The 19,671-nt window shown below is 51.1% G+C and overlaps 1 protein-coding gene across 1 annotated transcript in view; it reads right to left on the reverse strand.

The window, feature by feature from the left end:
* Positions 1-15,038: 15,038 nt before the first annotated feature.
* The window catches only part of MAN1C1 (mannosidase alpha class 1C member 1), a 149,203-nt gene continuing 144,570 nt past the window's right edge, over positions 15,039-19,671 (reverse strand). Inside the window, exons 10-12 of the mRNA XM_052658300.1 lie at positions 19,220-19,392; positions 18,026-18,141; positions 15,039-17,299 (exon numbers count right to left, since the gene is read on the reverse strand). Of these exons, the coding sequence (XP_052514260.1) occupies positions 17,179-17,299; positions 18,026-18,141; positions 19,220-19,392 (410 nt within the window). The 3' untranslated portion in view covers positions 15,039-17,178. The remainder of the gene's footprint in view (positions 17,300-18,025; positions 18,142-19,219; positions 19,393-19,671) is intronic.

A 19,671-nucleotide genomic window follows, 5' to 3' on the forward strand; every position in this document is an offset into this window, starting at 1 on the left:
GGCCCAGGGCTGGAGAGATGTGACTGAGATTGGGAGGGGGCATGTCTCTCAAAGCTCTGGGGTTTCTGGGCAGAGGGGGAGTGGAGAGGGGTGGACTTACAAGATTTGACTCAAGTCAGTGAAACTCTGGAAAAAGGGTCAACCTTGGGATCCAGCTCTGGGGAGACATCACCTCTGGCCTTGGCACTGTCCCGCTGGTGGGCACCCTTCCCAGGAGTGCTTGCCTCCAAGCCAAGGACTGGGGCAGAGCAGGACAGAGCCTTGAGAGATTGGGCCAGCAGGGTGGCTGTAGCCAAGGGCAGCCCTGCAGGAGCTCTTTGGCATCTCCCGTGTGGGCAGGGTGATATTTGGTAGTACCTGCAAGTGGAGACTGTACCGAGGTAAGTGGCATGTTGGTCATATCCTTCTTACCCATTAGCAGGGAAATCACTCATTCACCTACTCAACAAATAGTTACTGAGGGTCTTCTATGCTCTGTTCTGGGCACTGGAGAACCATCAGAATCTCTGATCTTTTTTACTGAATTAAAATTTTAATGAATTTTTAGAAAGGAAGATCTTGAGAAGGATCCTGGTATTGGCAGTGAGACACTGAGGGTCTATGATCGCAGGTCTAAAGAGAAAGAGTAGACTAGCCAGTGGTTAGCCTCCCAGCTGCCACTTGACATTCATTTCAGTTCATTCCAGGAGGACAGAGAAGGGCAGGGAGGCAGGGAGCGTCTCAGCAAAGCTGGCTTCAGCTCTGGTCATCTCACCTACCCACTGCATTTAAGGATCTCCAGGTGAAGAGTTTCAAAACATAAGGCACCTAGTCCGTCACTTAGAAGGGAAGTCATTCCAGGTTCCCAGAAATCTCAGATCTGAGAGTGTTCAGGGTTTCAGCTGAGCTTTTCAGGCCAACCCGCAGTTACTTGGTCAGTCCTGTGGCCTTGATCCCATCTCTGGGAAGGGCTACAGTCAGAGGGAGTAGGGGGAGTGTAGCCCCCAAGCCTTTGGAGGCACAGTTAGATAGCGAAAAGAAGGGCCCTGGGCTCACTGATTCTAGGAGCGAAACTGGTGTGGCAGCATCTCTCCTGGCTGGACAGAGTGAAGGCTGGACACACAGCAGATCCGTTCCTATTGGCTTCCCTTGGTCTCAGCTGCCCCTGAGATGCGTCTGTCATGGCGAGTCCATCTCTAGCCCGCATCTCTCCAGGGCCGATGTGAATCAGGTGGACAAAGTTCATTGGTTCCCCAACCACGGCCCAGTCAGTCCGGCTCCTCTTGTTCAGCTCAGGATTGTCTACCATGCAACAGCCTGGTTTGTCCCAAATTCCATCATGTTCTCTGATGGTTCCAGGTTGACCGATCTGCCTGGGGCCCCAGAGGGTTCTTGCTCTGATGCCCAGCCTGCCCCCTCCTCACTCCCCTCAGGTGTAAAAACACCCTGGGTGTACTCAGCTGGACAGGTCTAGAGCAAGTAGAGTCCTTGGAGCCCTTAGCTGAGCAGGGAAGGTCAGCGTCTTGGACCCCGAGAGACTAGCAGGGTCAGGGAGTGGGGTGGGCAGGCTGGCACAAGGTTCTGTCTCCCACTGACTTGGAACCCTGTTCTGCTCTGGCTTCGAGTCATTTGGCTGCAGCTGGTGGGGAAGCTTCCCACTCCATGCCCACCAGGGTGGAGTTTACGGGCTCACTCCTCAATGCAGTGGGGAAGACAAGGGCCGGCGTCTCTGGTCTTCTGGGCAAATCAGCGGAAACTTTGACTCCCAGGGAGTGCGCGCAGAGGAGGGTCCCTTCAGCTGTCAGGTGGGGTTAAGAGAGGCTCAGGTGGGGTTAAGAGAGGCTTCACAGAGCTGATGTCCAGCCAGGTCCAAATGCGGGAGCTCACTGGGTGGAGCACTGGGAAGAACATTCCAGGGGCAGGCAGAACAGAGGCAGAGGCCCCGGGGCATGTCTATGGCTTTGTGAGGATGTAGTCCCGTGGGTCTGGGCAGAGGGGATTCAGGGCAGAGGTGGGGGTGCTGTGAAGGGAGAGGCAGCAGGAAAGACAGGCTGAGATCCACCCAGCTTGTGAAAAGCTTCGACTTCACGCTGGGGCAGTGCAGTCACAGCAGGACCTTCCGCCACTGAGGCACCTTCAGATGCCGGGGACCCGTCCCTGATCCCGTGTCCTGGCTTCTGCCTGGAGGCACAGGAGCTCCATGTCCACACCCTGGGTGTCCGTGCAGACACTCCCACTGCTCCCCTGGAAGAGGAGGCAAGTGGCCTTGGTGCTGGGTCACGGCCTCATACCCCAGCTGTGGCTCTTTCTCACACACACCCACGTCCACACCTGCCTGCCTTCTGGAAGCTTCCTCTTTTCTTCTGCTCCCTGTGTCTCTGGGGTACGGGCGCCAGGAAAAGGTCTCTCTCCTGCTGCTCTCCAAGGAGTAAAACCAAATGATTTTTCTACAGTGGCTCTAGGTGGCTAGTGTAAAGTTGGCTGAGTGGGAAAGAATCCGCCTGTAACACAGGAGACGCGGGTTCAGTCTCTAGATCAGAAAGATCCCTTGTAGAAGTGAAGTGAAAGTTCTTCAGTCGTGTCCAACTCTTTGCGACACCGTGGACTCTACAGTCCATGGAATTCTCCAGGCCAGACTACTGGAGTGGGTAGCCATTCCCTTCTCCAGGGGATCTTCCCAACCTAGGGATCAAACCCAGGTCTCCCGCATTGCAGGCAGATTTTTTACCAGCTGAGCCACCAGGGAAGCCCACCTGGAGATGGAAATGGCAAGCAGCTCCTGTATTCTTGACTGAGAACTCCCATGGACAGAGGAGCCTGGCGGGCTATTGTCCTTGGCGGTTGCAAAGAGTCGGACACTACTTAGCAGTTGAACGTGCATGCACACTGGCTCTACTGGGATAATAAAGCTGGTGGGGGTGGGGGTGAGGTTAGGGGGTAGTGAGAGCCATTTGGCTCTGTTTTCTCGTGTTTCTCCTCTATCGTCTCAGTTCAGTTCAGTTCAGTCATTCAGTCATATCTGACTCTTGGCGACTCCATAGACTGCAGCACGCCAGGCTTCCCTATCCATCACCAACTCCTGGAGCTTACTCAAACTCATGTCCATTGAGTTGGTGATGCCATCAAACCATCTCATCCTCTGCCGTCCCCTTCTCCTTCCACCTTCAATCTTTCCCAGCATCAGGGTCTTTTTCAATGAGTCAGTTCTTCACATCAGGTGGCCAAAGTATTGGAGTTTCAGCTTCAGCATCAGTCCTTCCAATGAATATTCAGGACTGATTTCCTTCAGGATGGACTGGTTGGATCTCCTTGCAGTCCAAGGGACTCTCAAGAGTCTTCTCCAACACCACAGTTCAAAAGCATCAATTCTTCGGCGCTCAGCTTTCTTCACAGTCCAACTCTCACATCCATACATGACCACTGGAAAAACCATAGCCTTGACTAGATGGACCTTAGTCGGCAAAGTAATGTCTCTGCTTTTGAATATGCTGTCTAGGGGCTTCCCTGGTGGCACAGAGGTTAAACGTCTGCCTCCAATGCAGGAGACCTGGGTTCGATCCCTTGGTTGGGAAGATCCCCTGGAGAAGGAAATGGTAACCCACTCCAGTATTCTTGCCTGGAGAATCCCATGGACAGAGAAGCCTGGTAGGCTACAGTCCACAAGGTTGCAAAGAGTCGGACACGACTGAGCAACTTCACACCCACACTCAACTCAGGTTGGTCATAACTTTTCTTCCAAGGACCAAGCATCTTTTAATTTCATGGCTGCAATCAGCATCTGCAGTGATTTTGGAGCCCAAAAAAATAAAGTCTGCCACTGTTTCCATTGTTTTCCCATCTATTTGCCTTGAAGTGATGGGACCAGATGTCATGATCTTCGTTTTCTGAATGTTGAGTCTTAAGCCAACTTTTTCACTCTCCTCTTTCACTTTCATCAAGAGGCTTTTTAGTTCTTCTTCACTTTCTGCCATAAGGGTGATGTCATCTGCTTATCTGAGGTTATTGATATTTCTCCCGACAATCTTGATTCCAGCTTGTGCTTCATCCAGCCCACATGCTGTACTCTGCATATAAGTTAAATAAGCAGGGTGACAATATACAGTCTTGACGTATTCCTTTTCCTATTTGGAACCAGTCTGTTGTTCCATGTCCAGTTCTAACTGTTGCTTCTTGACCTGCATACAGGTTTCTGGGGAGGCAGGTTGGGTGGTCTGGTATTCCCATCTCTTTAAGAATTTTCCATAGTTTGTTGTGATCCACACAGTCACAGGCTTTGGCATAGTTAATAAAGCAGAAGTAGATATTTTTCGATAATCCAACAAATCTTGGCCATTTGATCTCTGGTTCCTCTGCCTTTTCTAAATCCAGATTGAACATCTGGAAGTTCACAGTTCACACACTGTTGAAGCCTGGCTTGGAGAATTTTGACCATTACTTTGCTAGTGTGTGAGATGAGTGCAATTGTGTGGTAGTTTGAACATTCTTTGGCATTGCCTTTCTTTGGGATTAGAATGAAAACTGACCTTTTCCAGTCTTGTGGCCACTGCTGAGTTTTCCAAATTTGCTGGCATATTGAGTGCAGCACTTTCACAGCATTATCTTTTAGGATTTGAAATAGCTCAACTGGAATTTCATCACCTTCACTAGTTTTGTTTGTAGTGATGCTTCCTAAGGCCCACTTGACTTCGCATTCCAGGATGTCTGGCTTTAGATGAGTGAATCACACCATCGTGGTTATCTGGGTCGTGATCTTTTGTGTATAGTTCTTCTGTGTATTCTTGCCACCTCTTCTTAATATCTTCTGCTTCTGTTAGGTCCATACTATTTCTGGCCTTTATTGAGTCCATCTTTGCATGAAATGTTCCCTTGGTATCTCTAATTTTCTTGAAGAGATCTCTAGTCTTTTCCATTCTATTGTTTTCCTCTATTTCTTTGCATTGATCACTGAGGAAGTCTTTTTTATCTCTCCTTGCTATTCTTTGGAACTCTGCATTCAAATCGGTATATCTTTCCTCTTCTCCTTTGCCTTTAGCTTCTCTTCTTTTCTCAGCTATTTGTAAGGTCCTCTATCATCTAGGACATTGGAAAGTCAGAGGGGTGATTTGCCTCACACCCAATGCTAGCATCTTGGCAGCCAGTAATAAGTCCAGTGTTCCACATGGGAGCAAAGTGTCACTTGGGAAAACTGAGGCTTCTGTTGGGATTGCAGGAGTGGCTTTACCTGCCTGGACCCCATGGGCCTCTCAGCAAATAAGTACATACTCTGTGCTGGTACAGGAGCAGAGCAGGGAAGAAGACTGACTGGGTACTTCCTCCCTTGGACCTAAATATTCTAGCAGGAGGAGAGAGATGATGAACACCCAGGGAAGATAGTTTCAGATAATAGTGAACACGAAGAGGGAAGACAATGTGGCATGGAGTGATGGCAAGCAGGGGTACGTGACGTCAGCTAGTAGTTCACGTTTACACCGCAGCCTGAGCGAGAAGAAGAGGCCATTCTTTGGAGAATGGAGGCAAGGACATCCCAGGCCGAGAGAAGAGGAACTGGCAGGTGCAAGGGCCCGGAGGTAGAAACAAGCTTGGTGTGTTCAAGAAACGTGAAGAAGGCAGAGTGAGTCATCGAGAGAGTGACCGGAGAAAAGGTTGGTGACAGAGGCTAGGGCCATGTCATCCAGAATCTTGCAGGCTGTGGCAACAAGTTTCAGTTAGATATGATGGGAAACCTTTCAGGTGTTAAGCGGGGGGGTGGGGGGGGGAGTGACATGTGATTTTATTCTATTCATTTACGCATCTGTGCTGAGTCTTAGTTCCAGCTCGTGGGAATCTTCCATCTCCCTTGCAGCACGTGGGATCTTTAGTTGCAGCATTTCAAACTCTTAGTTGGGGCATATGCGATCCAGTTCCCTGATCAGGGATTGAAGCCACAGCCCCCCTGCATTGGGAGAGCAGAGTCTTAGCCACTGGACCCCCTAGAGAAGTCTCTGTGATGTATTTTTGGAAGGGCATTTTTTTAATAGCCAAAAAAGAGAAGTAACCCAGATTTCTATTGATGAGTGGATAAACAAAAGGTGGTATAGCCAAACAATGGGTATTATTCAGCAATTAAAAGGAGTGAAGCGCTGATGTGTGTTACAGCATGAACAAACCTCAGAAACATTATATTGAATGAAAGAAGCCAGACACGGAGACCACATATTGTATGAGTCCATTTATATGAAATGTCCAGAATGGGCAGATCTATGGAGACATAAAGTACATTAGTGGTTTCCTGCGGCGGGAGTGGGGAACGGGGAGGAGAAAGGATGTGCTAATGGATACAGCATTCTTTTGGGGGGTATTGAATGTTCTAAAATTAGATTGTGGTGATGCTTGTACAACTCTGTGAATATACTAAGAAACATGAATCGTATGCTCTAAGTGGGTAAATTTTATGGCATATGAATTAGAATTCAATAAAGTGTTTTCTGGGTGGAGAAGAGTTTGAGGAGAGCAGGAGCGGAAGGAGGGAGCCAGGAGGCTCATTTAGTCCCCTTGCTGGGCTGGTGAGGAGCTGGAAAGAGGTGGGAAGACGCCACCAGCCATGTGGTGGTGGAGACAGGGCTTGCTGATGGCTTAGGGGAGGGCGGTGAGACCAAAGACAAGCATCGATTAGGGCTTGAGCTCGGGTGAAGGAGGAAACAGAACAGGCTCTGTCTTGAAAGCAGGACTCCATCTTGGGCCAGACTGTGGACTTTGAGTTATATGCCCAGTATCTATGGAAACAACAGACCAACTGGAAAACCAGGCTGCTGGAAGGAAGAGCCCCAGGGCTCATACCTACACTCTCCTCGCCTAAAGTGAAAGTGAAGTCGTTCAGTCGTGTCTGACTCTTTGTGACCCCGTGGACTGTAGCCCACCAAGCTCCTCCGTCCATGGGATTCTCCAGGCAAGAATACTGGAGTGGGTTGCTATTTCCTTCTCCAGGGGATCTTCCTGACCCAGGGATCGAACCCAGGTTTCCCGCATTGCAGGCAGAAGCTTTAACCTCTGAGCCACCAGGGAAGCCCCAAAGGAAAAAAAGCCCAAAAGCCTCACCTAAAAGAATACCTTGATTATCTGTGTAACCGAATAGAATCATGCATGCTATTATGTTTATTTGGGTATGACCACAGGCCTATTGATAATTGTCACTGTTAACTACCTAGGCTTAAGGCATATGAATCACCGGTTAACTTTCTATCTTTCTTTTTCCTTTGTTCAGACTAGTTTCTGGGAATGTTGTACACTTAGGGTATATAGGTTTTCACAAAAACTGTTTGGGGTCCTTGGCTAAGAGGAGACTCTGCCTTGTACCCACCGGTGTAGTGAACTGCACTCCACTATCTGCATTGTCCTGAGTGAGTTTGTTTCCCGGAACACGTGGCTACAACAAGGGTAGATGGTAAGGCCATTTCTGGAAGTCTGAGAGGCCCAGGCTGGGGGCAGCTGGGTCAGGTCTGCTGTGTGGAGATGCCCTGAGCTGCCAGAGAGGCCGTGGGTGTGGGAGTCTGGAGCTGTGAGCTGCTGGACTGCAGACTTGGGAGTCTCCAGCCTCCAGATGGCATCTAAAGCCCCCAGATTCAGCGAGATCTCAAAGGAGAGTGAAGAGGCCTTCAGCCTATGTGGCCGCAGCAGCTGAACGTGGTTCCAGACGTGGCCGAGCCTTGGAGTCTGAGTAGCTTTGGTTGGATTCACAGGCATGTGGCTGGGGCTATGATTAGCCAGAAAATAGATTAATTGGAGGGGTCACAACAGCCTTTGGCTAGACTCTCAGACTGTCCAGGCAGAGAGATTGGTTTCCTGGGATCAGGAGGGCCCACACAGACTGCTTTATTCTCAGCAGCATTAGCCTGGCTGCCACCAGCGTGGCCTGGGGCCTCTGAACAGAGACCAGGCCCCACCCCTACCCTCGCTGGTCTGAGGAGGTAGGGAGCTTTTCCCCAAGGGCACCTGCAACTCTGAGGCACAGTCGGGGTTGGGAATCACTGGGCTGGCGCGAGCACCACCGAGTTTTCCTGTGTGGGGTTTCTGGAGCACTAAGCATTGAATGCCAAATCTGGAAGAATTTTTCCTTTTTATAAAACCACCCTCCCCTCACTCCTGTTGCTCATTCAGGACTGGAGGCTGAGAGTTTCAAATGTAGAAGCAGCGATCTTCCAAACAAGCCACAAAAAACAGCGAATCTGACATTTGGGGGCCTTTAAACAGGGTCAGGCTCAGGAAGACGTGTGGAGTGAAGAGCCCCATGCTCTGCCCCTCACGTCTGTTTTGAACTGTGGCCAAGGAGAGGGCAGAGATTGGGGTCAACTTCCTGGTTTGCCCAGGACTGAGGGCTACCCAGTATGAAAAGCTGCAAAGGCCGGGGAGGGCTGCGATGAGCCAGCCGCCCTACAAGAGAGGGACATGTCTCAGGTGCCTCCAGGGTGTTTTATTTCATAAGCTCTGATCTTAGTTGTGTGCTTCAGAGGTTTGAGCCACAAAGGATAGAAAAGGGCTTTGTGACAGCCAGACAAAAAAACATGAAGGTCCTTCTTCTATAGAAGATAAGTCGTTATAGGTTGTCTCTTATCAGTTGAGACAGAGGAAAACTCAGTGGAGTTTTTATAATTCAAAGACCAAGAAGGGAATTAAATTTTGTGCTGAAATTAGTGGTGGACGAGGTCAGCAGAGGATTCACTCTGGAGAGGGCAGGTATTGATAGGAAGCAGCAGGAAGATTTTCTGGGGGCTGGAAGTGCTGTGTCTTGATGAGGAAGGTTGTTTAAGGTCTGTGTGTATACGGGTCAACATTTCTTCAGCTGTATGTTTAAGATTACTGTCCTTTACATTTGTTGCTGAATCTGCATTAAACCTAAAAGGTTTTTTTTTTTTAAAGTAAATATTTCTACAACATTAGGCACCTTCAGTTTTCAACTGTCTTTCACTCTATTTTTAGTTCGGAGCAGGGCTGAATATAAAATAAGAAAACCCCCTTCCAATCTTTTAAAGAAAAGTTTCATTTAAAACCTCGTGGAGAAACAGGACTAATTGAAAACATGGGAAAGGGAAAGTAGATGAAGGGAGGACATAGGGTTGGAGGGGGAGAAAGGGGGGGATTTCCTTAAGGGCAGGTTGAGCTCAGAGACAAAGATGAAAGGGAGGAGGAGGCGGACAGTCTCGAAGGAGATTGGAGGTAATGGAATTGTTCCTCAACAGGAGGGATCCCGGAGAGACTTAACAGAGATGGAGGCAGGATCTCAGACAGCAGGTCTGATGTTTTCCTGGGGGGCTGGGGCAGGGCACCCTTACGGGGAGCCCTTAAAGCCATGGTGGGCAGCAGCTGTTGGGGCAGGCCCCTTGGCCAGCGGGTGAGCCTTGGGCAGGTAAAGTGTGGAGGTCATATGGTGATTGTAGGTGAGGAGCCATGTACCGGAGGGAAAGCCCTGGAAAGGTGCAGAGTCAAGACCCTCCAGGAGGTGCCAGGCAGACCACAGGGCAGAAAGGGAGGGGGTGCTCCGCGCATATACGTGGAATCCAGGCCTGCGGGCGACGCTTCTGAAAGGCCGTTGTCTCCTGGTTAGCATTCCCCACGAGGGGAGGGCGTGAAGGTGGACAGAGTACTATGTCTGAGACCTGGAACTCACTGACTTCCTGCCTGCCACAAATCCAGAAGGTTCCAAAGGGAAAAGGGAGAAAGACCCTGGGCCCCACAAACAGCCTTGATTCTACACATACAAGGGAAGGAGAAGGGCCGTGGTTGGAGGCAACTTCTATTTTTAAAAAAACCCAGCTGGGCTTGTTGAAAGGAGTACGGGGGAGGGGAACAGAGGGGAGTGGAAGCTGCAGGAACAAAGGTCAAAGGGCAGCTGGGGTGGCTTGAAGTCTCCCGGGCCCAAGACCAGAGGAACCCAGAGACCGAGGACTGGCTGTGGAACACCCGGCAGAGGGCGCTTGGCTCTCTCTGCACTCCTCGGGGCACTCAGAAGCTTCTGCTTAGGAACCCACGAATGGTTTTCCACTGAGACTGATGTAAGGGGAGAAAAAAGAGAATTCTTGGGCATCTCCACTCAGAAGGGAGAGGAAACTTTCAAAAATGTGAAGGAGGTCGTCTCAGGCCCCAGCTGAAAACCCCACCTAGCTTCTTGCTGCTCTCAGATGAAGGGCAAACCCCGCCCAGTTCTGGAGGCCCTGCAGGTTGGAGCCTGGTCAGTCCGACCTCTTCCAGCCGGTAGGACCACACCTCCCCCTGGCTTGCTGCTTTCCTGCCCCTCAGACAGACCAGAACTTCCTCCGCTGAGCCTTGGCACCGGGGACTGGCTGTCTCCTCTGCCTGCGATGCTCTGTCACACGTGTCAGCTCCCCGGGGAGTCCCTGACTGCCCCCGTTGCTCTCACACGTCCCCTGCCTGTGATCTCTCCGCCTGCACTCACCTTACGGATGTATCTGAGCTTTGGTCACTAGCCTGGAAGTCCCGTGGGAGCAGCCACCTTGCCCTTGGTGTTCTCAGCTGCAGTTCTAGCACCTCACTCACTCTTTGTGCGGCGGAGATGGTTAATGGCTACTTGTTGAATTATAAAAGGCTGGAGGATTCTGGAACCGAGGCCAGGGCAGCAGCCATGAGCCCCATAACCCAACCTCAAGAACTTACTGGGTGGGAGAAAGCACAGTCAGCCTGGTAGGGGATGGATCTGGAGCATCACTTTCAGGGATAATGGCCAGAGGGAGTGGAGTTTGCTTGTTGATGCTAACCTCCAGCTGGTGCTGGGATTCTTCATGTCCTGTTGTCTGACCCCAGAAAAGCAAGATGTTCCAGAAATTTGGGGTCAGATTAGGTCAACATTGGGGGTGGTGACAGGGATGTACGAGATGGCTCAAGAGGCAGCTGGGGCTGTAGGAATCCTAATATCCAAGAGACTCTGACATCTAAGGAAAACAATTGAGAGCAGAATTTTTATTCTGGTCAAGACTGAGCAGAACAGAAACATGGAAAAGGAAGAGTCTGGACTTCAATTTGTTTGGATTTCAGTTTTTGTCATAAAGGAGGTTTCATTGTGAATTTTATTTATTTTTTGAGAAGCGACTTCATTGTTTGGAGGGTGTTCGCATTGTTCAAGACGGGGGGCACTTCTTATTTGGTTTACGGCAGGACCTCTGATGAGGACACACGGAGTTGAGGTGGGAATGATATGGAGTGGAGACGGGCCAGGCATGGGTTTTATTCTGGGGTGTGGGGTGGCCTTGGGGATCAGTCAGCATTGGTTCTCCCACATCTACCTGCGCCAGGGTCACCTGAGGGCTTGTTACAAAAAGACTGCTGGTGCCCCCAGAGCTGCTGATTCAGTCGATCTGGGGGGTGCCTGAGAACTTGCATTTCTAACGACCTCCCGTGTGCTGCTGGTGCCTGGGGCTTGGTTCCACACTCTGGGAGTGTGACCTAAGGATGCTTCAGCTCTGAATCATTCTGTGGCCCAACACAAAACCCCCTTTTCAGGTCTCAGGGAGCTCCCAAAGGAACAGTGACTGAGGTCCAGGGGCTCCCAATGGGGTCAAGACCATCTGGGTGTGCTCCCAGCCCCAGCGCCAGGGAGACAGCCAACCCCTAATGACTGCAAGGTTGGCCAAGAAATCCTAAGGCTTAGGAGAGGGAAGTCAACGGGTATGTTTGTGTGTGCACATGAGTGTGTATTTGTGTGCTTGTGTGTGTGTGCACACAGAAGTGTGCATATATGTGTGTGTGTGCGCACATGCATGTATATGAGTGTGTGTGTGAAACCTTTTCCTCAGCATGCTCTCATCTCAGCCCCCAGACTGGAAAGTGATAAACAGGTCTGGCCTGTCTCCTCACTCTCTTGGTGGGACGAGGGCTGGGCTGATCAAGTCGGGTTTCTCCTGTGTAAATAACTGCCGGCCTCGCCTCCCTTCCAAGGAGGGATTCAAGGTCTCCAGGAAGAGGAAAGACAAATAGGATCTCAAACACCTTCCAAAGCAGAGACGCCTCTCCGCCAGCATCTTGGACAAGCTCTCAGCCTCTTCCTCCGGCTGGCCAGTCCTGCCCAAGCATCCTTCACAAACTCACTGGGCCTTGGAAGCCTGTGGACAACCTACAAATCTTCATCCCAATTTCCCAGTTTTCGCAGATTCAGGGCTAACGGCAATATGCTTGTTCCACGCGAAGAGCAGAAAATGTTCAGATGTATTGCTTGGAGAGTGTGGTCTGTCTCGGGCCTGCTTGATGCAGTTTCCTCCAAGTTTCATAGCATTTTGTTAAAAGAAGAATTTTTGACAGTAGTGTTTGCCTCACATTTATTCAAGGTTTATAGTTTACGAAGAGTGTTCACGTCATAACGAGAATCACTATAGGTATTGAGTTCCTACACCAGGGAGCTCAGTTAACCCCACAGATGGAAAAGCAGAGGCCCAGAGAGGTTGAGGGGCTTGCCTAAGGTCACACAGCCCAGGGAAAGGACAGGGTGGAAATGAACCCAGGTCCATTTGGTTTCAGCCTGTGTTCCTCCTCTCCTTTGTCCTTACCTTCAGCCTGACTGAATGCATCCCAATCCACAGAAAAACTGAGTGAGAAAAAACACAAAACAAAGCAAAACCAGAGGCTTTTGCAGAAAACAGAGACTGGAATGCATATAAAAATAAACGCGTACGTTCAAGGGCACCCTCGGGTCCCCAAACAACATGTTGTGTATAAGCTTCTTTCTGTAACGATGCAGGCGGTAGAGGGTCCAGTGGGGCAGGTCCTCAGCGAGCAGAGGACTGACTTTCTAAGGTTTAGGGCTGCACTGTCCAAACAGTGGCCAGGAGCCGCTCACAGCTATTTAAACTTAATTACAATGAAGTGAAAAATTTAGTTCTTCAGTCGCACTTGCCACATTTTAAGAGCTCAAGATCTAGAACATTTCCATCATCACAGAAAGTTCTACTGTATAGCATTGTTCTAAGCCCCCATCGAGCCTGCTCCTGTCTTACCCTGACTGTCCTGGAGGGGGGGAGCCACCGTGCAGGGACAGACACCTATTCTAAGGCAGGTTCCTTTGTCGTCAAGGTATCTATAGTTGCCATCCCAACACCCAAGTCCCTCTACTTTACTCTGGAGAGGCGATAACACAAGGGAAGCAGACAAAGGCCAAAAACCAAAGGACTGGCCGTTAACTGCTACTCAAGTGGGGCCCAAGGACTGGCAGCTTCAGTATCTCCTGGGAGATCGTTAGAAATGCTCCATGCCAGACTCTCTGAATAAGAACCTGTGTTTTAACAAGACCCCCAGGTGATTCAGGTGCACATTTAAATTTGAGAAGCTGTGACTTAAGAGACAGGCTGAGCGGGATCAAAATATTGTCCCAAATATAGGAAACCAATCAGATATTTTTAGACACAAAAAAATAGCATCAGCACCCTGTTCCCTCAGTAGTGTGTGATTAACCATGAGTCACAGAGGGCTGAGCATCTCTGCACCACGTGATTAATCAGCATATTTCCTAGGTTAGGCCCCTCGGGAGAAGCTGGGGGGAGCTGGCCCATTTCCCACCCCTCGCACCTTCTTAGACCACGATGAGGTCACCTCTCCAAAGCAAAGAGAAGAGAGCTAAGACTCACATCCTGGGTCTCAGGGATGCTGCCTTCATATCAGACTTTCTATTTTTGCCTTTTCTTTCCAATGCGTCTGGCTTTGAACTTTGTAAATTACCAAAGACACAATGCACTATATAAAGTCAGCCCGAACAAACACACAGTCCTTTAAAGGGATGCACCTGGCAAAGGACTGTGTCCCCACTTCCCAGGATGTGATGCCCCACAGGCCCCAGTGCCTGAAGCCAGGTGCTAATGAAGCTTTCTGGGAAGGAACCAGCAACAAACCGATCCATGAAGAAAACAGGTGGAAGAGGTGGTTCCATCCGCCATGAGGGCAAAGATGAGGCTTAAAACGAGCCTGGCAGCACACTGCCGCCTCCCCGCCACCCCCCGAGCTGGGGACGGAGAGGTCTGCTTCAGGAATGGTTCCAGAGCTCGGATTCCTCCTTCATTGCAGATGACTCACCCTTTTATTCCCCTCTCCTCTCAGCCTACCTTGGGTCTTACTTATTTTTATCCCCAGAATGGAGTTAAGTTGCCAAAGAGATGATATTTCTCCACCTGCAAGGGCCCTCCTGGAGGATGAATTTTAAAATATTCATTTTTACAACTTGCTCCCAGTGATAATGCAGAAGACAAAATGCTGTGCGGAGGAGAGGGGGACAGCGACATGGGCCCAGCGGGGAAGCCTGGGGCCTTGGGGAACTGCTAAGTGGCTCTGCCATGAGAGACACCCCAGGAACTGACTCCAAGGGGTTGGACCGGGAGAAAGGGGAAGGGGCCAGTGTGCTTTCGTAACTCTCTTTGTAATGCTGAGAAGAATCAAAGCCATAACTAAGAACAGTCCTGCTGGTTTTGCCTTGTCAGCAGACAGCTGTGTCGTTTTGGTAGCAAACTTCATTTTTTCTCCAGGGAACAGCCTGTTGCCCATTGCATGGGGTCTTGGTGGGTCTGTCAGTCAAGATGCCTTGCCCTCCCCTTGGCTGGGGGCACGTGATCCAGGTCAGGCTGTTTGGAAGCTCGCGTCCTTGAAGGGACACACAGTAGAATCTGGAGCAAATATTTGGATTCACCCATCCTGGTGGTGGTGCCTGGGGAGGCTGCCCCCTGATTCTTGCAACCTGTACCCCTGGCAATATCTTCTTTCCTGTCCTTCTTGAGGTCTGGCTGTTCTCTCCTGAGCCACTCCGAGGCATTCTAATACTGTATTGTTATTATTAATTTTTTTTTGTTTAAGTTAGAGTTGGTTTCTATTATTTGTAGCTAAGAATCGGAACTGACACAAACCCAAATGCCCAGCAATCGGGGCTTAAAAGCATGATACAGCCCACCATGGAGTACTACACACCAGGTACAGCAATGAGACACAGGCACAGAAAAGATGTTTACAACACATAGTTTAGTGCAGAGCAGATTCTAATAAAACAGGATGCCATAGTAGGATACAATGCTTGCAAAATACACTCTGTACCGTCATAGAAAAAGGTCTGGAAAAAATATAACATTATTCTGATGCTGACGTATTCAGTATGTCCCTGATGCTGGGAAAGACTGACAGCAAAAAGAAGGGGGCAGCAGAGGATGAGAGGATTAGATAGCATCACTGACTCAAAGGACGTGAATTCGAGCAAACTCCAGGAGACAGTGGAGGACAGGGGAGCCTGGCGGGCTGCAGTCCATGGTGTCTCAGAGTTACATGACTTAGTAACTGAACGACAACATTTATTCTGGAGGGTAGGAAGGAGAACGATTTTTCTTTCAGCTTACCATAAAGATATGCCTAACTGTTCTATAATATTTGTATAATGACTCTTCTGTTTTGCTTTTTAAAAAATGGGCCCAAGCAGGTGACACGTTCTTGGTGCCTGTCAAGAGCGATTTGCTGGGTTCAGGCAGCAACTTATTTACCAAATGCCAGGGCTCCTGCTACAGCCACAGCTTCCTGTAGCTCTGACTACTGTTAAGAAGATGCTGGAAATGTCTGAGTCTCCACAATAGGAAGCAGCATCTCCCACAGCCTCAGGGCACCAGCCACATTCTGCTGATGAGAACCTTATAAGGTGGAGGGTCCACCGTCCGCTTGGTGGAAAAGAGAGGTTCAGAAAGACAGGAGACCTGCCCAGGTCCCCCCAGTTGGGGTTTAAAGCCAAGTCACCTGGCCCAGGGCCTCAGCATCCCAGGGTGCTACTCAAGTTCATTAACAGCCAGAATGAAGTGGCTGAGCCTGGAGATGGACTCTATCCTGTGAAGTCAGCTGTGTGGACACGCTGCCGAGGGGTGAGGGTGAGTGAGGAGACACTCTCCCCAAGCTGCTGAGGCCCGAACTCTTTGTCCTGCAGAATGGCGGCCTCCCAGGGGTGGCGGTCAGGGGGAGAGCAGATTTGTGGGACATGCTTCCCTTCCAAGTCTCAGCTTGAAGGTCATCTGCTCACAGAGGCTCTCCTTGACTGCTCCTCTAAGGTAGGTCTCAGCCTGCTTGTCTCCTTTGGAGCATTTCACGGAGCTTTTGCTCATTCTGCTCCATGGTCTGTGTCCCCCTGCTTGACTATATGCTCCCTGAGGGAGAGGCTTCTGACTGTTCCACTCACAGTCGTGTCCCCGTGTCTGGCCCCCTGCAGACATTCAGCAAGTAGCTGCAGAATGACGGAATAAATGAAGGCTGGATGGGGGTGGTGAGCAAACCATAGGGGCTGGTCTCACCTCTGCCTTCATTGGCTGTGTGACCTCAGGCATGTTGCCGCCCCTCTCTGGGTCTCTTCCAAGCTGTGATGTTTAATTTCATGTATAAATATCCAACTTCATTGAAAAGGTTGGCCTCACCCTTGCTGAATATCTTAGGACCGATGTAAGGGAAGGTAATAGAAGTTGGCATCTTTACTAAATTATACTTTAAATCAACTGCTGGTTGACTTTTCTTTCTGATGATAACCTTGCAGTGGTTTCCCCAGGAGTCACTGATGTGCAATGAACCCAATTGTATTTCTTATTCAATAAACTCTTTTATTGTAACTTTACAGATTTTTCCATTACAGTAATGAAAACAGCACTAGTGATTCATAACTGGACCAAATCAAAGGGGAACTCTTCCTCAAATTATAAGGTAAATGACACATAATTGAACATAGAGTAAATGTTGGGCAAAAGGAATTCAAAATATAGAAGATGGGGTCATGATTTTGTGTGTGTGTGTGAGTGCAAACACTTTAAGGGTTAGTTTATCAGGATGATAGCATTTTTGAAAGCACATGATTTTGAAAACTATATTTATAATCTGTGATAAAACTCAACTGTAGAGAAAAGGCAAAATCAAGCAAAATTCAATAAACCGCCAAAACGAAAGGAAGTGAATCAAATCCACGAGGCTGCAACGCAAACCTCCGGTGCTTTGGCCCTGGAACGGCGAGAGAGCAGGTTTCACAGAAATTCTCTGTGGAAAGGAATGTCTGGGCCTGGTGTGACATCTCCGCGTCTCCAAGTCCTGTCTCCTCACAGAGGAAAAGAAGTTGCTCGTCCAACACATTGGCTGGGTCTGCCGGGCAGGGGCCCACATTCCCAATCTGTTTGAGAACACCCCCCAAATCCAGAATAGGCGACCCGGGAGCGGCAGGGATCCGGGTGGGCGTCAGCCCCCGCCCCAGCCGGAGCTGTCCGAGTGGTTCACGGGGAGCGGGTGGGCCTCCGTGTTGAACACCCAGTCTTCCAGGGAGAGCATGTCATCTTCAGAGAACAGAAGATAGAGATACCTGTGCCCAGCGGGAGGGAGCAAGACAGCCTGTCAGTGCCCTGGGGAAGGGGGATCTCCTGGGAACAGAGCTCAGAGCCCGGCAGGGTTGCGGGGGGGCCTCCGGGACAGGCCTGTGCCCAAGGGGGCAGGGAGGTCGCAGACCCTGAATCTGTCCAGAGGGCCCATCCCTGGGAAGGAGTTGTGGATGCCGGGGGGCACATCGAGCTTTAGGCCAGATGGAGCTGCTTCATCCTGCTTCTGTCCCTCCCCCAAAACCAGCTTCCCCAAATGGAAGGAGCAGACCATTCCCATCCATCCTGAAGGGACCTGCTTTAGGAAACCGCGAGGAAATGGAGGCCAATTTCCACCCCGGAAAGGAGAGGACGTGCAGCGGCTGAACTGCTGTGGTGACGGTACTGACGCCATCATGGGGATTACTCTGCCCGTTTTACACAGAACTTAAGTAACAGGCTGAAGCAGTTCACTTCTCACACAGCTAATGCTCCGGTGCGTGGAGTCCGGCCCACCTCACTCTGTGTGGAGAAACTGGCCTGGCCCAGGGCCCCTGCCCCAAGTGGGATAACCTCCTGGTTCCCAAGCCCCCATCCCTCTTGGGCGCCCTCCTGGGACAGCAGAGCCTGACTGATGGTGATGGTGGAGCTGCCCCTCCCGCCTGCTCCCCTGCCTCCCTAAGAAAAGATGGAGCTGCCTTCCGGGAAGAACACCGGCCAAGCCCCCAACTCACTTTAGAGTCTCCGCCAGAAAGAACGTCTGCTGCTTGTTGTCATGGTTGGGAACCTTACTGTATACATCCTGGATCCCAGAGAACCCAGCTTCCGTCCGACAGTATTTCTCCAAGGCCTGAAGGAATGGAAGGCAGACTTGATGTAGGGAGAGGAGAGGTCTCCCCAAGACCCACACCTGCCCAGCTCTTTAGCAGGCATGTGCGCCCCCGCCCCCGCCCCCGCTTCGGCTGGAGACTCCAGCGTTTATGGGAGCAGCAGGCCAAACTCCTCTCTCGGGGTTCAGCCACCCTGCGCGAGCAGGCTCCCTGGGCCCTGCCTGAGCTCTTCACCTGGCAGGAACTCACAGGAACTAGACTGGCCTGACAGACTCCCTCACAGTGGCGGACAGAGGGCAGGGAAGGGGCGGGTGATGTTCCTGGCCTGCAGTGTGGGGACTGGACTTGGCTTGCCCCAGGGATTCCCTGTAGAGACGTGGTCCTTGGGCCAGAGGCTGTGTCCGCCTTCTGCACAGAAATGTAATTTTTACCCACTTAGCATCTATGGGTGGGGCCCAGGGGGACAAAACAAGTGGCCTTCAATGGTCAAGAACTAGGGTTCTCAGAAAAGGAGGGGGACTCTGGCCAGTGCAGCGTGTCCATGAGTCTGAGCAGGCCCCGCCCCCTGGCAGAACACGTGCTCCGGGTGGTCTGGGCCCCCCAGGGCAGTGGGCCAGGGCAGAACAACAGAGGGAGCTCTGCATCCATCCAGGGATCTTCTGGAGTCCCCACCCCTGCCTCTGACACCTGCCCCAAAGAGGGGAAGGATTGGAGGAGCAGAACCCAGAGAGGGGGGAGCCCAGGGCTGGGCTGGTTTGGGGAGAGGAGGCAGGGGAGCTGGCAGCTGCTCCCGTTTGAGAGGAGCGATCGACAGCCACCCATCCAGGCTTCAGGGTCAGAAGGCAGTGACCCTGTGTGTGCTGGGCTGCCTCTGGCTGCCGCCCTGCGTTCGCCCCTCCAAGTCTGCTGACACTACTAGGCACTCAGCCATCTTCACAAGCTCCGGGCCTGCTTCTGCCCGGCCGCAACCCAACCTTGACCTTTGGCACTCTCAGCCTTAGCCAGGTGCCAGCCTAGCTGGCCCTTCCTCTGGGCTTTGGACCCTGGCTGGGAATGGCCAGAGGCCCCTGCCATCACCCCAGCGCCCCCGCCACTCACCATCACCACTTCCCAGCCCCACTCCCTGTAGATGGGGCTGTGGGTCTGCCGCCACAGGTACATGTAGCTCTCCACCACCTCTGGCCGCAGGATATAGTAGCTCTCGCTTGTCTGCGTGGCCACGGCCTCTCTGCCCGAGTTAAACCAGAAGGCCTCAGGCCCCAGCTTGGTATCTGTGGGGAAAGGACCAACCAGGGAGCCTGGGTCAGACCTCCTACCTCCTTGCTCTTCAGGGCCCTGCTGCCCCAGGACAGATGGAAGCCTCTGGAAGCCCTGGCCAGGACTGGTTGGTGATGGATTGGCATGGGCTGGCCTGTCTGATTTGCCCGATAAGCTGCCTGGCAGAGGTATAGCTCCCCTCTTGGCCTAAGCTGGCCAAAGCAAAAACCTTAGGCCTCGAAACTTTGGCAGTTTTAGACCCTGAGAATTCAGACGAACATCCCAGCAGTTCA

Source organism: Budorcas taxicolor, chromosome 2 (genome assembly GCF_023091745.1).
Source record: "Budorcas taxicolor isolate Tak-1 chromosome 2, Takin1.1, whole genome shotgun sequence".
Taxonomy (NCBI): Eukaryota; Metazoa; Chordata; class Mammalia; order Artiodactyla; family Bovidae; genus Budorcas; species Budorcas taxicolor.